Genomic DNA, 13,449 nt, shown 5'->3' with positions numbered 1-13,449 from the left:
TAAGAAGAATATATGCAGTGTATTATTTGTTGAAACTGTACTTCCGATTTGATTTGAAACTGTCTCATTGCTGTTTATCAATAAAACTTTGAAAAAAAATAAAAAATAAAAAAATAAAATAGTAGCAAGAAAAAGGAGAAATATAAAACATATATATGACATGGGGATCATCCACTGAACGAATGAATAAGTGAGTGAAAAGATGAATAGAAAAACTTCTGTTTGTCATTTACCTCTATGAGTAATGCAACCATCTTTTTCCCATCAACTTCAGGATTGGCATATTTGTTGAATTCCAAATCAAAATAAAGTTTGCACACAGCATTTTCAGGAATGACTTCATAGCAATGCAAGAGATTTTTCCTAAATTAAATAATTTGAGTTTGTTACATTTATATATCTAAATTCAAGGGAGTTGATCTTAGGTCTCAAGTTGCTGCTAACTGTGCTTTAGCTACATATGCCTATGAAAAATAATATATTCACAATAGGTTATGGTTCATAGCATCAAGTTTTCATCAAAGGATATATAACAATCATAGGGCCAAGGAAATGGCTCAGGAGAATAAGCGCTTGCCTGGCAAGTGCAAGGGTCTAAGTTCAATCCCCGGTTCCACCAAAAAAAAAAGGATATTTAACAATCATATTCTGCAATATTATGTAACTTGAAAATAAGGTCAATTTATAGTGTTAATTACTCACAAATGATTATGACATTGTATAATCTGTATTTGCTTTTAGTGTCCTCATGAAAGAAATTTTGCTTGCAGAAAGAATGATTTATCTTAAACTAAGATGTTGAGTTCATATATTCTTGGGATTATATGAATTGTCCATAAGAATTATAAAACTTTATATTGTCATTGGGAAAATGACTTTTTAAATTAGTAAAAAAGAAATGAATGCATGTATGAATGTATAAAATAATTAAAAATTCTGAATCACCTGACTTCAGTAAGCTTCCTATGCTCACACTTGAAGCTGGTAATTTTTGTTTAATTTTATGTATTTGGTACAGGGACTCACTACGCAGTTTGGACTAGTAGTGATCCTATTTTCAGCCTCTCTAGTGCTGGACTTACAAGCATGTGTCATGACACCTGGATTTGGTCTCTGGCTCAACGCGCCCAGTAGCAGGGCTGGTGTGGCATGCGGTACTAGCAATGGAACCTGCGCTTGCCTAAGCAGGCGCTTAGCTGCTGAGCTATCTCTCTGGTCCTGAAGTTGGTACATTCTTGCTGGCAAAGGTAGAATGACTTTGATAAAGGTTAACAGTACGTGTTGACTCAAAGTGTAAAAGATAATTCTGACTAAGTGAAGGTCAGATGGGAACTTATCTAGATAAAAGGTTTGTAGTAATTTGAAGGAGCAAAAGTCCTGGGTATTATATCATCATGTGACACAGGTAGTGTAGGGATCTCAAAATACACAGGTGTACACACACAGGTGCACAAATGTGCTCTGTAACAGTACCACATTTATACTCCAAGACAAAATTGAGTTTCAGGCAAATATCATTTGTCACATTATCCTAAGAACTGTAATTCACCTCCAACCAGTGTTCCATTTATATAAATATGAGTAAACCTAGTTTAATATTTGAATTTTCCTAAGTAACATTATAATGAAAGTATTTTAAGTTATACAGGGCATCCATATTAATTTACTCCTTTTCTATACATTACTCAGGGCTGAGAAGTAAATGAATACATCACAGTTGTGGGTTGGTACACTGTGTCAACTCGAGGGGTTTGGGGCTTGACTAGGTGGCTTGGCGGGGTGCTAGGGTCCCAGGTCCTTTCTTTGTAAATGTCCTGAACCTCTGTAAGAGAAGGGCACTAAGACAGTACCCTACTTGCAATGTGTGTGTTGCTCCTCACCCTTTTGCTCTTGCTGCTTTTGCTGTCTTCCGCCGCCTTGAACTGTTGCCCTAGGCCAGGCCACCCTGCCTTGGTGTCAGCTGATTACAGACTAAAATGAGCTAAATAAATCTTTCCTTCCTTAGTTTTTTTTTTTTTTTTTTTTTTTTTTTTTTTTTTTTTTTTTGGTGGAACCAGGGATTGAACTCAAGCCCTTGCACTTGCCAGGACAGCGCTTATTCCACTGAGCCATCTCCCCGGCCCCTCCTTCCTTAATTTTGGATGTTAAGTAGCCAAGACAACCACTCAGATGAAGCAGATATCTCCTTATTAGATAATTAGCAAGTATTCATCTGTAATTAATAGTAGAAACTAATATTTGCTTGCCCAAAAGAAAAAAGATTCCCTTTGGGTACACAAATTTGTGCACATGTGTGCATGTGCGCATGTAGGCATGTAAGAGAGTTTTTTTTTCTCCCAGCACTTGGTAAGATGAGTGTTGCTATAAAAAGTAAACTTCAGAACTCAATTTTAATAGCAAATAAACTATTAGGTGATCAAGAATTGTGAATGACACTGTCTGAATTAATTTCATAAAAATTATCAGACAAAGGAACTGTAAGTCTAGTTTAAAAACTACTTACCGAGTTTTATAATAAAACCAAAGTTGAGCATAGGTTGTTACAAGGTAAATACGCTGTCCATCACCAACTTTGTATTCCAAAGCAAATACGTGAACATTCTGTGTAAGAAAAATGCTACTTAAATATATATCTAAATTCAACTGCAGCCATTAAATATTCATAAAGAATTTTATAACTGAAGTTTTAGAAACCAGGATATGAATAATTATTAAAAACAAAAGTCATTATATCTGTCATTCAAAATCTATTTATATTTAATAATTAACATATGTAGAAGATGGAAACAATTAGCACATTCAGATCAAAAGGAGAAAAATATTCTATTACTTTAGTTAAACCTCAGTTTTCTTATTTTATGAAATTAAACTTACTTTTCAAAGCAGCCTAAGTATTGCTATAAATAATTTGAGCTAAAATTAATAAATTCACTAGTACACATAAAAATGTATATGGGAATTAATACTTAAATGTGTCTATAGTACTGAATTAAACAGAACATCATGGTTGCTACCATAAAGAGATTTCTTTAATAAAGGAATTTTTAAAATCTTACTTATTTATCTATGTGGTACAGGGTTTTGCTGTACCAGCTCAGACTCATAGTAATCTTCCTTCTCAACCTCTCCAGCTCTGGGATGACAGACATATGTCACCATGCCCAGCTCTGATGGCTGGCACAGCATGCCCTGGGTTCCAGGGAAGGCATGGCATGCAGTACCTGGGATCAAACCTGGGTCCTTGCACTCGCCAGGCAGGCGCTTAGTCCACTGGGCTATCTCGCCAGCCCTAATAAAGGAACAGTCGATACTATTCACACAAACACTCTTTTGTTTCCTCTTGGCTAAACTTTTCATTTCCTGAGAAATCACTGAAGGACTTAGCTGTTTGACCCCGTTAAAAATCTTCTTGATGGCCAGGGAGCTAGCTCAGTGGTCTGAGTGGCTGCCTGGCAAGTGCAAGGACCCAGGTTGATTCCCAGTACTACATGCTGTGCTATCCTCAGAACCTGGGGCATGCTATGCTGGTCATAGAAACCGGGCATGGTGGCCCACACCTGTAATCAGTGCTGGGGAGGCTGAGACATGAGGTTTACTATGAGTCCTAGCTGCACAGGGAGACCCTGTACCAAATAAATAAATAAATGATTTTTTAAAAAAGAAGAAAGGTCTGTCTTGTATAAAGCTTACAGGTTACATTATTCTGCTGTTTTGAGTGAACATGTTTTTAGCAGGGAATGAGGGCCCTCAAACTAGAGCACTTTGAGCTTCTTTATAGTATGAATGTCCAAAAATCACAATATTTAAGTTATATTTCCTATATGCACCTTTTTTGTCTTTATATTCCCCACACTATTCAAGAAACAAAAAGATGTGAAATATACATCTATTGTTAATTTATTAACTTTTTCAGCACAACGCTCTTCATAAGGCTGGCAGGTAATAAGCACTTCTTACTGCTACGTGTATTAGTAATAAATAAATCCACTCATCTTTTCTCTAAGCATAGCTTCATTTAAATGTCATTAAACATTTTAAATTAACTTGAGCTAGATATATCATTCTTTCTTTATTACTGATATAAACTAAATGGTTAGCAATTCCAAGGAATATTTTTCTTAAATCGTGTGATATTAAGATGGCCATTATATTCTCTTGATCTGAAATGAAAATAAATAATACTGTTTTTAAAGAAAGCTTGAGTGATAGTTGCACTATAAAAAAAGGGGGGGGCAGTGACCCAATTACCTCTTTACAGCTTTTAACAAAATTAAAAGCTTGACTTTGTCGATGAAATAGCTTCCATATGGAGGGTGGGTCTTCTGGCTTGGACAATCTTGGTCTATACACGGAGGACAATGGTTTCCTCTCATAGCAAGAAGCTCGTTCTTCAATTTGCTTCAGTTTTGCTTCCCATTTTCCCATCATTGGTTCAGAGGGGAAAAAATCAATCCTATCCTATGCACAATTCTATTAATTACTGCTAAAACAAATAAGCAAACAGACCATCAATTTATTTGTTTAGAATGTTTTGTTTAGTAAAATTTGAAAACTCATGTCCTGAGATTAGTGTCCCTATTTGCTTTTTCTTTGTACAGTCTTTTACAATAAAATAAGAATACAGGTAGTTATCAGAAACCTTGGACCCTGCCTCTTGCAGGTAATAGTTTTATGACCATGAAAGGATTAATGAAGTTCTCGGAATCTTATTTAATCAACTGCAAAGTGGAAATTAATATCATCCTGAATACTTTACATAGTAGCTTGAGGATAAATGTGATAAGGCATATGAAAGTGTTTTGTACATTACAAAGCCTAATATAAATGTAAGTACTTTTTACATCACTATGGCTTTTATTACAGCCACTTCATTGTATGAAGTGCTATCTTTTTTTTTTTTCTGTATTTAGGACAGGGTCTACAGGGTCTCACTAGAAAGATCAGATTTGTAGTGATTCTCCTGTTTTCAGCCTCCCGAGTGCTGAGATTATAGGTGTGTGCCACAATGCCCAGTCTCAATTGCTGTCTCAGCATGTCTGGTGGGCAGGGCCAGCATGGCACACTGGGAATCGAACCTGGCTGCTGCGTTCTGCCAAAGCAGGTATTTTAGTCCACTGATCTATCAGGCCGGCCCTGAAGTGCTACTTATCTGATTCAGTTGATGCTACCAGCTTGGCCACCCAAGTCTTTTTTGCTCTATTAATGCTTTTGTTTTGAGATAAAGTCAGTCTTGCTAAGTTGCACAGGCTGGGCTTAGAACATGCTTTTTTTTTTTTTTTTTTTTTTTGGCAATACCAGGGATTGAACTCAGGCCCTTACCTTTGCCAGGGAAGTGCTTATTCCACTGAGCCATCTCCCTGGCCCCAGAACTTGCATACTTTGTCTCAGCATCTCAGAATGTTGGGATTATAAACTATTATTTTCTAGTACAAAGTTTACTTCTAGGCATCCATGTATAGCTCTTAGTGCCCTTTTCCTCTTTTTCTTAAAAGTACTATAGATTGCACCCAGATACTTGCCACCCAATACTCTCCCACTCAGTTATACCCCTTCTGCCTTTTTAAAATTTTGAGTCATAGTCTTACTAAGTTGGCGGGCTGGCCTTAAACTTGTAAACCTCCCACTTAAACTTCCCACATCACTGGAATGCTGGTGTGCACATCTGGCTTTTCCTTCCATTTCTGATACCCACTTCTCTTCTCTCCCAACACAACTTTTGTAGGGAAGATAATTCCCCACTAAGCATAACTTCACTTAAGTGTAATTATAAGAACTTTTTTTTTTTTGCCAGTTTACCAAGAGATGCAATCTAAGCTCAATCCCATATCAACTTTGCATTTAACCGTGTGACTTGGTTAGGCCAATATTACACTGACAAAGAGACACATACAGAAGTTTACTAAGTACTTTTATATCAAATATGACATCCTAGAATTCTACCATTGGAGTGCCATGCTTAGAACCTTAACTATCTAGAGGATGAAAGGCCACAGGTGCAACAACCAAAACATCCCAGCTGTAGATATGAGTCAGAGCCAGGGCATTTTAGACTTAGCCATCATGTGAATTCAATGTGTGAGCAAGTCCAAGTGAGTCCAGGCCAGACATACAGAACTGCCCGGCCAACCCAAAAGTTTATAAAAACAAGTAAGTTTGCCATTTTATTTTTTTAAGCCAGTAAGTTTTGGTTGGTTTTTACAAAGAAATAAATAATAGTTTCCTTCTTCATTAGTATCATCTATGTCATAATTTACCCATGTAGAAAAAAAAAATACATACTAGTCTATAAATGAGACAAGAATGTATACTAAAGCATTTGAGACTAAATCCCAAATCCCTAATTACCTATGGCAATGCCCTTCTCTTGGATTTGAGCAGAAGACTTTGCAGCAACTGAAAGTCACTGATAAATGGTATGTTCCCAGACAGAGAGAGAGAGAGAGACAGAGAAAGAGAGAGAGAGAGAGACAGACAGACAGACAGACAGACAGACAGACAGACAGAGAGAATTCGTCTAATAGATTAGGAAGGAAGGAATATCATGACCTTTTAGGAAAAAAAGGAGGGGAATTATTATAAAAGGTTTTGTATTTGGTATCAACCATAACAAACGTAAGAAAGATTCCCTCAGTTTAACCTGATCCTATGAAAATTACAAACTAATAAACAAGAACAGAATGAACATGCCAGAGAAAAGAGTTTCATTTCATTGGACTGAGAAAATAGGGCAATAAAAAAAAAACTTTTAACTTCTCAGTACAGTGTTATAGTTCCTTATCGCTCTATAGTTGCACATTCAGCTAAATACACTTCACATGCAGATAAAATTCCACTATACTTAGATAAACCTAACTCAGAGAGTGGATCTATGCTCTAAAATTTATTAACTCTCAACAAAGTCCACTAATTACTTAGACACAATGCAATCTTTCCTGACTCATAGTACCTAACAAATAATTAGGAAGAATCATGTGAATATTCACACTTAGCAAAACTAAATCTTAGGAAACTTTTTTCCAATTAGTGTAACTATCTTGGTATAACCACAGAAGTTTGTCCTACATGAAAGCTGGAGTCACCATGGAAAACTAGCTGAGGATTCACTGGGTCAAGGAAATCATGATTAATAGAAGAAAAGAAATTTGCATGTATGGTAATGTGGTCCTGAGATCTTTGACTATTTTAACAGTTAATGTGAGGATCAGAAGACAACTGGGGTTTGGGGGTTGGTCAATTTAAACAGAAGAGTAAAAGACAAAAACAAAAGAAATAGAGAACAAGGAGTATCTGGCATTCTGGTTTGGGACTATCATTTCCTTCACCCCTCCCTTTAAGGAGAATATGTCACCACATTAGAAATGTTCTTAATTCCTGGTGGAGAAAAAATGTGGTCCTTTTACATCAAAGCTTATTTTCACCAAGAGACTATAATTTTTTTGGTAAAGCTTCAAAATTCCAAAGAAAAATACTGGTTGTATTTTAAGAGTAAGCTTAAAGAGCCCTCTATTTTATTTCTTAACACTTTACCATAATGTTTGTTGAATTATGCTCAATACCAGTTTTACAAATAAAGATGGGTGAGCTACAAACAAGGCTGGGTTAGTCCTGTCAAAGTAGTGAAGGATGGAGACTTGAGGATACAAGTGGAGAGAGGACTCAGATGTGAGTAACCGCTCCTTCCTGGGCTTATGCTCAGCCACTTATCTTGTTGGCCTCTTCCTCAGAAGCAGGTGGCCTAGGGTGTACGTGTTTCATATTCACTGGCTTTCAGGAAAACCTGAAGCTGGCCTTGCCATGGTTCTTTCTAGCCCAGTTCTCTCAACATTTTTCTGCCTCCTAGAAATTTTCATTTTCTTTTTCTCTGTCTCTGTCTCTCGTCTCTGTCTCTCTCTTTTTGTCTCTATCTGACTGTCTATCTAACCACTGGTCAACCCGTTACTCAATTTCAACTTCTCCTATCCTCTACACTAAGACTATATTCATCAGTATTTTGTGTTTTCTGCCAGCATTCTAGTTCTACTACTTAATAAGGTCCTGTGAAAGGCTCAAGTCAACAACTTCTGCGGATAACCCACTACTATTGTGGACTGCTGGATTGTGTTGGATAGTGTTGTTGAATTTACCTACCTATAGTATTTAGATGCCAATGGAATACCCATCTCAGACAGGACTAAAAAAAAAGGGGATACAAAGGAAGGACCATTTTGTATCTGCATATACAGAATAGTTAGGATAGATACACAGCTACTTTTGCTTAATTCAATGAGAAGAAAGATTTGTACTAATAGTGTTTGGACAGAATATCCTGTCTGCATCTTGTACTATGGATAACCACTAAGAAGATAACAATGTACAATGTATTAATTATTGAAACTGTCTTATCAATCAGTTTTGAAACTGTCTCATTATTTGCTTCTCAATAAAATAAAATAAGAAAAATTAATATGGTCCTACTTTTTGAAAATGTTTTCCTAATATTATCCCCTTTCTGGCCTTTTTTTCCCCATTGTTTAAGTATCCATTCTAAAATGTGTAATAAAAAATTACATACAGAATTATTTAAGTTTACTTCCTGAATAAACATGTTCAAAACTTGAACATAACTGACTGAATCCTTGCTTTAGTCACTTTGTCCAACTTATGCTTGAACAGAAGTTAACTCATATTTCTGCAAAACTGACTATAAGGGATAATAAAGCTTATAGTGCTAGATTGCTGTTTACCAGATACCCTTCCATCCTCACATAGGATCTCTCATCCAGACAGCCTAAATTCTGCCAGACTAATCAATCTTACAGCATTGTCATCTTTTATAGGAATAATCATTAATGTTTCATAGCATCACTAAATTCACATGACAGCTTACCTCATTAAGGCTAAACTCTCCTCCAGATTCTGGCTATGAACCACACCCTGACAATATTTCTTCTTGTTCAGTTATCTCACTGAATGAACAATAATGACCACTCCCAGTTCTTGGCCTTCTCTAGAAGCTTGTGATCTTGTTCATGTTTCTCTCACCTAGAAAGCCTCAACTTGTTTGCTCCTGAATTCTACCACTTCAAGACTCAGTCATTTCAAGCTCTGTCCTCTCTAAAATACATCTCTAAAGAGAAATTATGGGACTCAGTCAGAAGACTCTATTTTGCTGCAAATCTCTAAGTAAATCAAAATAACTTACAACAACAAAAACAGTTGCTGCTTTATCTCAAACACATTTTGGTAAGAAAATTTAGTACAGGAAAGCCTTGTTCAATCATAGTGGTACCCTCCTTACAAATTCTGGCCTACTCAAACTACTATTAGGTTGAGTAGGTTCTATTCTTCAATGTCACTGCAGCAGAAAAATGACTGTCAACCTCATTCAGTTTGAGAGAGACAAAGAAAGGGTTGTTGGGAGTCCCTGAAGCTGGAAATTGGTCAAATATGTGAAAGCCACACTAAGCCTCATTGCCTATAGCAGTCAAGCTACCTCAGTCTTGGAAAAAAGCACTCTGCCTGGTTAATGTCAACTATTAGTCACTCAGAGGTCTTTTGCTAATCAGGTTAAGGGCTACCACCTGACCCAGCTCTCCTCTTCTTGTCCCTTTTCCTCATTCCTGCCCCCAATTCTCCCCAGGGGTACACCGAGAGACCAAGGGAATCCTACAGGCCTAAGTTTTATTTCTGGATTTTTAGTTTAATGTGACTCTCTTGTTAGCAAGAGGAAACTGACTTCTTTAAGCTGTGGTAGAGGCTAGATTTTCCATCTGGATGAGTTGTTTTAACAAGAAAATATATTATGAGAATATAAGCACTCTACCAATCTTAGTCATGTATATGTACATAAGAGTGTGTGTGTGTGTGTGTGTGTGTGTGTGTATACAATTGCATACATATAACATATAAGATTCCTGAATTATACTCATCCAGGTACAAGCATTGGGAGCAAGCTGGTTCTATCATGGGGTCCCTGATGTGTTGTCGGAATGTCACAAACTCTTGAAATCTGGTGCAGAATTTTGTGCTCATGTGTTTTGGTATATTTTATTCTGCACAAACACTTCATAGTTTGCATCAGGGTCTGAAAAGAATCTAAGACCCAAAGTAGGACTGAAATGCTGACATGATTAGTGGAGTTCCGCATCTGATTTAAAAGAAGGGGGTGGGGAATGACAGGACTAAGGAAAGGCCTATGGTCATCTGAGGAGAAAGAGAGACCATCTGCTCCAGTCTCAGCCTGCTCCCTTCCCGCCGCCCGGAGCGCATGTGGATACTGGCCCAGCCGTGTCTCTCCTCGCTGTGCCCCAAGGACCCAGGCGTCGGCCGACGCTCTTCAATTTACCTCAGGATAGCCGCGTCGCCGCGGGAGTCCACTGCTACTCAGAGGGCGGAATTCCGACTTCAAATTCCGCGCCCAGACAGTGCCCGCGCAGCGGTGGGGCCGACGAGACGTAGCCAGTGCGCAGCGAGGCGGGGCCCGTGAGAGGAAGGCGTGACCAGTGCGAGGGAGGCGGGGCCAGTGCGAGGGAGGCGGGGCCAGTGCGAGGGAGGCGGGGCCAGTGCGGATCTCGGCCAGTGAGGAGCAAGCCGGGGCGGGGCTGAAGCTGGGGCGGGGCGGGACGAGGCGCAGAGACTGGAAGGCGGTTTCGATGGAGGCCGAGCGAGGGGGCTTCCTGCTCCTGTGGGCGGGCACGCTGGCGGGCTAGAGTCTAAGAGGAGCGCCCGGGTCGCGGGGACCGGAAGGGGGCACGCTGCGGCGGGAGGTGCGTCGGTCGGAGAGGCTGGCCGGGGGCGGGGCGGGCCGGGGGCGGGCCCAACGCTACTCTAGGCTCTTGCAGCGGCGGCGGCGGAAACCGTGCAGCACCTAGCGGAGCTGAGAGGTGGGTTCTGCTGGTCGGCGGCTGTGGGAGCCGGGTGGTGAGTGTCCCCGCTGCCAGCCCGGGGCTGGCTCCCTCCGTTCTTCCCAGACGAGTGCGGGTCCTGGGGACCTGCGGGCGTGTGGCGTGTGCAGCTGCTTCGCGGAGACGGAGGAGATGAGCGGTGCTGGACGCACAGCCTTTGTTTTTCCCAGCTGAGGGTTGGAGGCCGGCCCGGCAGCGGTGCCCGAGCATGGGAGGCCGGGTCCGGGAGTGGGAGACCCTCGCGGGCACTGGGCCGAGATGGGGGGAAGGGCGGCTGGGCCGAGGGCCCCGAGGCCGCGAGATGCGGGGCTGGGGCTGCGCCAGGATCCGCAGCCCGACGTGTGCACCGGGAGGGAGGAGGAGGGGGAGGCTTCGGGAGCCTCCGCCCGGGTGCTGCCAGCTGCCCGCTTTGGTCCGAGCCTCTGGCTCTAGGCACTGAGCCTCCCTTAGCGCCTGAGTGTGTGCTCTCCGCTGCCTTCCTAGTCTGAGGGCCTGGACTTTTCTCGGGTTGACTGTGTTTTTAGTTCTTCCAGAGAGCTGACTGTAAGCAGTGACCACGTTTTCCTTTTAAGAGCTGAAGGTTTTCATGAAGACTAGCTGTTTGTCTGTGTCTGTGGTCACTGGAAGGAGTAGCTCTGAAATCCCCTCAGGTCTTTTCACATCTGTCACTCTTGTTCTCAGAGGGTCTCTCCCCAAGCCTGATTTGATCCGCTGTCTCTGCCCTAAAAAGCGGCACCTAAGGGCCCGGCATCTCAGCTGCCACTCACCTAGCCTATTCCTTTTGCTGTTACCCCTGGGCCTTGGCGACCTCCTAAATGTCAGCCAAGATTGCTCAAGCCACTCCCTAGACTCTCACCTAGCTAGCTGCACCACCTCCTCACTGGTCCCCCACTCCCCACGGAGGGTTCCCTGCAGTTCTCCAGACCGTTTCTTACAATAGAAAAATCTAGAAAGCTGCTTCTTCCCCCTGAGAGTAAACCTGGTCCTTTAACCTGATTAGCAAAGCCAAACATGCACTATGTTCTGAATAACCTCGTTTGCTTTATCTTTTAAAATAATAGCCTTTCACTTTCCGTACCTCACACTGCTTACTGTCAGACCTAGTGTACTGTCTCTGCCTTGTACACTTACATTCCCTTCCCCATCTCTCACCTCTTCACACTTAGCTTTCCGTTTTCATTTTATAATTCAAGTTTCAGTCTTACGTGTTTCTTTGCAGCCAGCATCTTCTAAGTTGTGTCCTGTCCTTTGCAGTGTCTTCCCTTCTAGATTATAAGGAAACAACCAAGGGACTGATATATCTATTATGTCGATTTTTTAATCTTTCTTGGCACAAATACCTGTCCCATTTGTTTTTATTACAGCATTATACTTCTTGTTGACTTTATCCCATCTAGATGCCCTATCGAGAAAAAGTAAATTTGATTAGGATTGCTTAGCAAATTATAATTAAAATGTGGATCAGGAAAACCTAGGGGACTTGAAATAATTGAGTTAGTGTGACGGTATGAATATGCAAGATAGCAAAAGGTGGTGCTAAGCATGGTGATTAAATCAGCCAGTATCAGGATGTGTCCAGACACTTTGAATGTGTCATGGTCATAGGATTACTGAGAATGAAATTTAAAGCCTAAATCAGCCCTATTTGAGTTTTGGCTTTGCTTTGCTCTTTTGCAAAAGAATACTTTTAAAAGTTAAGAGTAATTTCAATGAATGAACAGTTTACTACACTGTGGAAATGAAACTTGTTCAAAGAATATTGTACCTAATTAAGATTTGCTTTTGTTACCATGAGAAAAGAACTTGTCTCCAGTTTTTTAAGAAATTGGCATTTTATCTGATACAAATACAATGCCATTTTACTTTAAAACTTAATTTAACCCAATCAATTGTATCATCCCTGTTCTAATGTTACAAAGCAGTCATTTTCATGAGTAACTTTAGTTCTGATCTTAGTATTAAATAATACTATAAATTCTGCCCCAAAGATAAGGAACGGTGTTTGGACCTCTTAAAAATATGTGGGAGTTTTTAGATTCTTAAGTATTATTTTATACATATTTAATAAATATAAATGTTATTGGCTGGAAAGGGCAGTCTCTTGTCAGATTACCTGAGCCTGAGTTCTAAAAGTGACACACTTACTTGTTCATAAATTATACAATATATATACTGTACAGTGTTACTGTAAGGATCAGATGAAAAAATGTGACAGTGCTTTGTAAATGTGAAATTATATAACATAAGTTATTTTCTTCATGCTTTATTTTTACCTTAAATACTGCCTGTAGAACCTCTGCAATGTGCACTGTGTAGTATGGTAGGGTTATTTGATATGGACTGTACATGTTCTGATTTCTGCCTTGTTGAGTCTCTTGTGGGTAAAAGCTCCATATGGGTAGAGTAGGCTCTTTGTCCCTTCCACTACTTTGTACAATTAAAGCCTAATGCACTACTCTCTGTACAGTTGGTGTGTTAATTGTAATTTTTATAAAACACATCCAGAACTCTCCATTCTTCTTTTTTTGGTGGAACCGGGGATTGAACTCAGGCCCTTGCTCTTGCC

General features: G+C 40.0%; 2 protein-coding genes across 6 annotated transcripts in view; one reads left to right on the top strand and one right to left on the bottom strand.

Moving 5' to 3' along the window:
• The window catches only part of Primpol (primase and DNA directed polymerase), a 26,402-nt gene extending 21,974 nt beyond the window's left edge, over positions 1-4,428 (bottom strand). Inside the window, exons 1-3 of the mRNA XM_023699682.1 lie at positions 4,249-4,428; positions 2,504-2,601; positions 234-363 (exon numbers count right to left, since the gene is read on the bottom strand). Of these exons, the coding sequence (XP_023555450.1) occupies positions 234-363; positions 2,504-2,601; positions 4,249-4,428 (408 nt within the window). The remainder of the gene's footprint in view (positions 1-233; positions 364-2,503; positions 2,602-4,248) is intronic.
• A 6,368-nt stretch (positions 4,429-10,796) lies between these two features.
• The window catches only part of Casp3 (caspase 3), an 18,653-nt gene continuing 16,000 nt past the window's right edge, over positions 10,797-13,449 (top strand). For 2 of the 5 annotated variants that reach the window (XM_004639777.2, XM_023699671.1), the window contains exon 1: positions 10,797-10,862. The gene's annotated coding sequence lies outside the window, so the exon portion shown is untranslated. The other 3 variants (XM_023699667.1, XM_023699669.1, XM_023699668.1) reach the window with 3 other exon arrangements.

Source organism: Octodon degus, unplaced genomic scaffold, assembly GCF_000260255.1.
Source record: "Octodon degus isolate 3935 unplaced genomic scaffold, OctDeg1.0 scaffold00114, whole genome shotgun sequence".
In the NCBI taxonomy this organism is placed as follows: domain Eukaryota; kingdom Metazoa; phylum Chordata; class Mammalia; order Rodentia; family Octodontidae; genus Octodon; species Octodon degus.
Note: the sequence above shows the minus strand (reverse complement) of the source record. Positions and strands in the feature narration are given on the sequence as shown.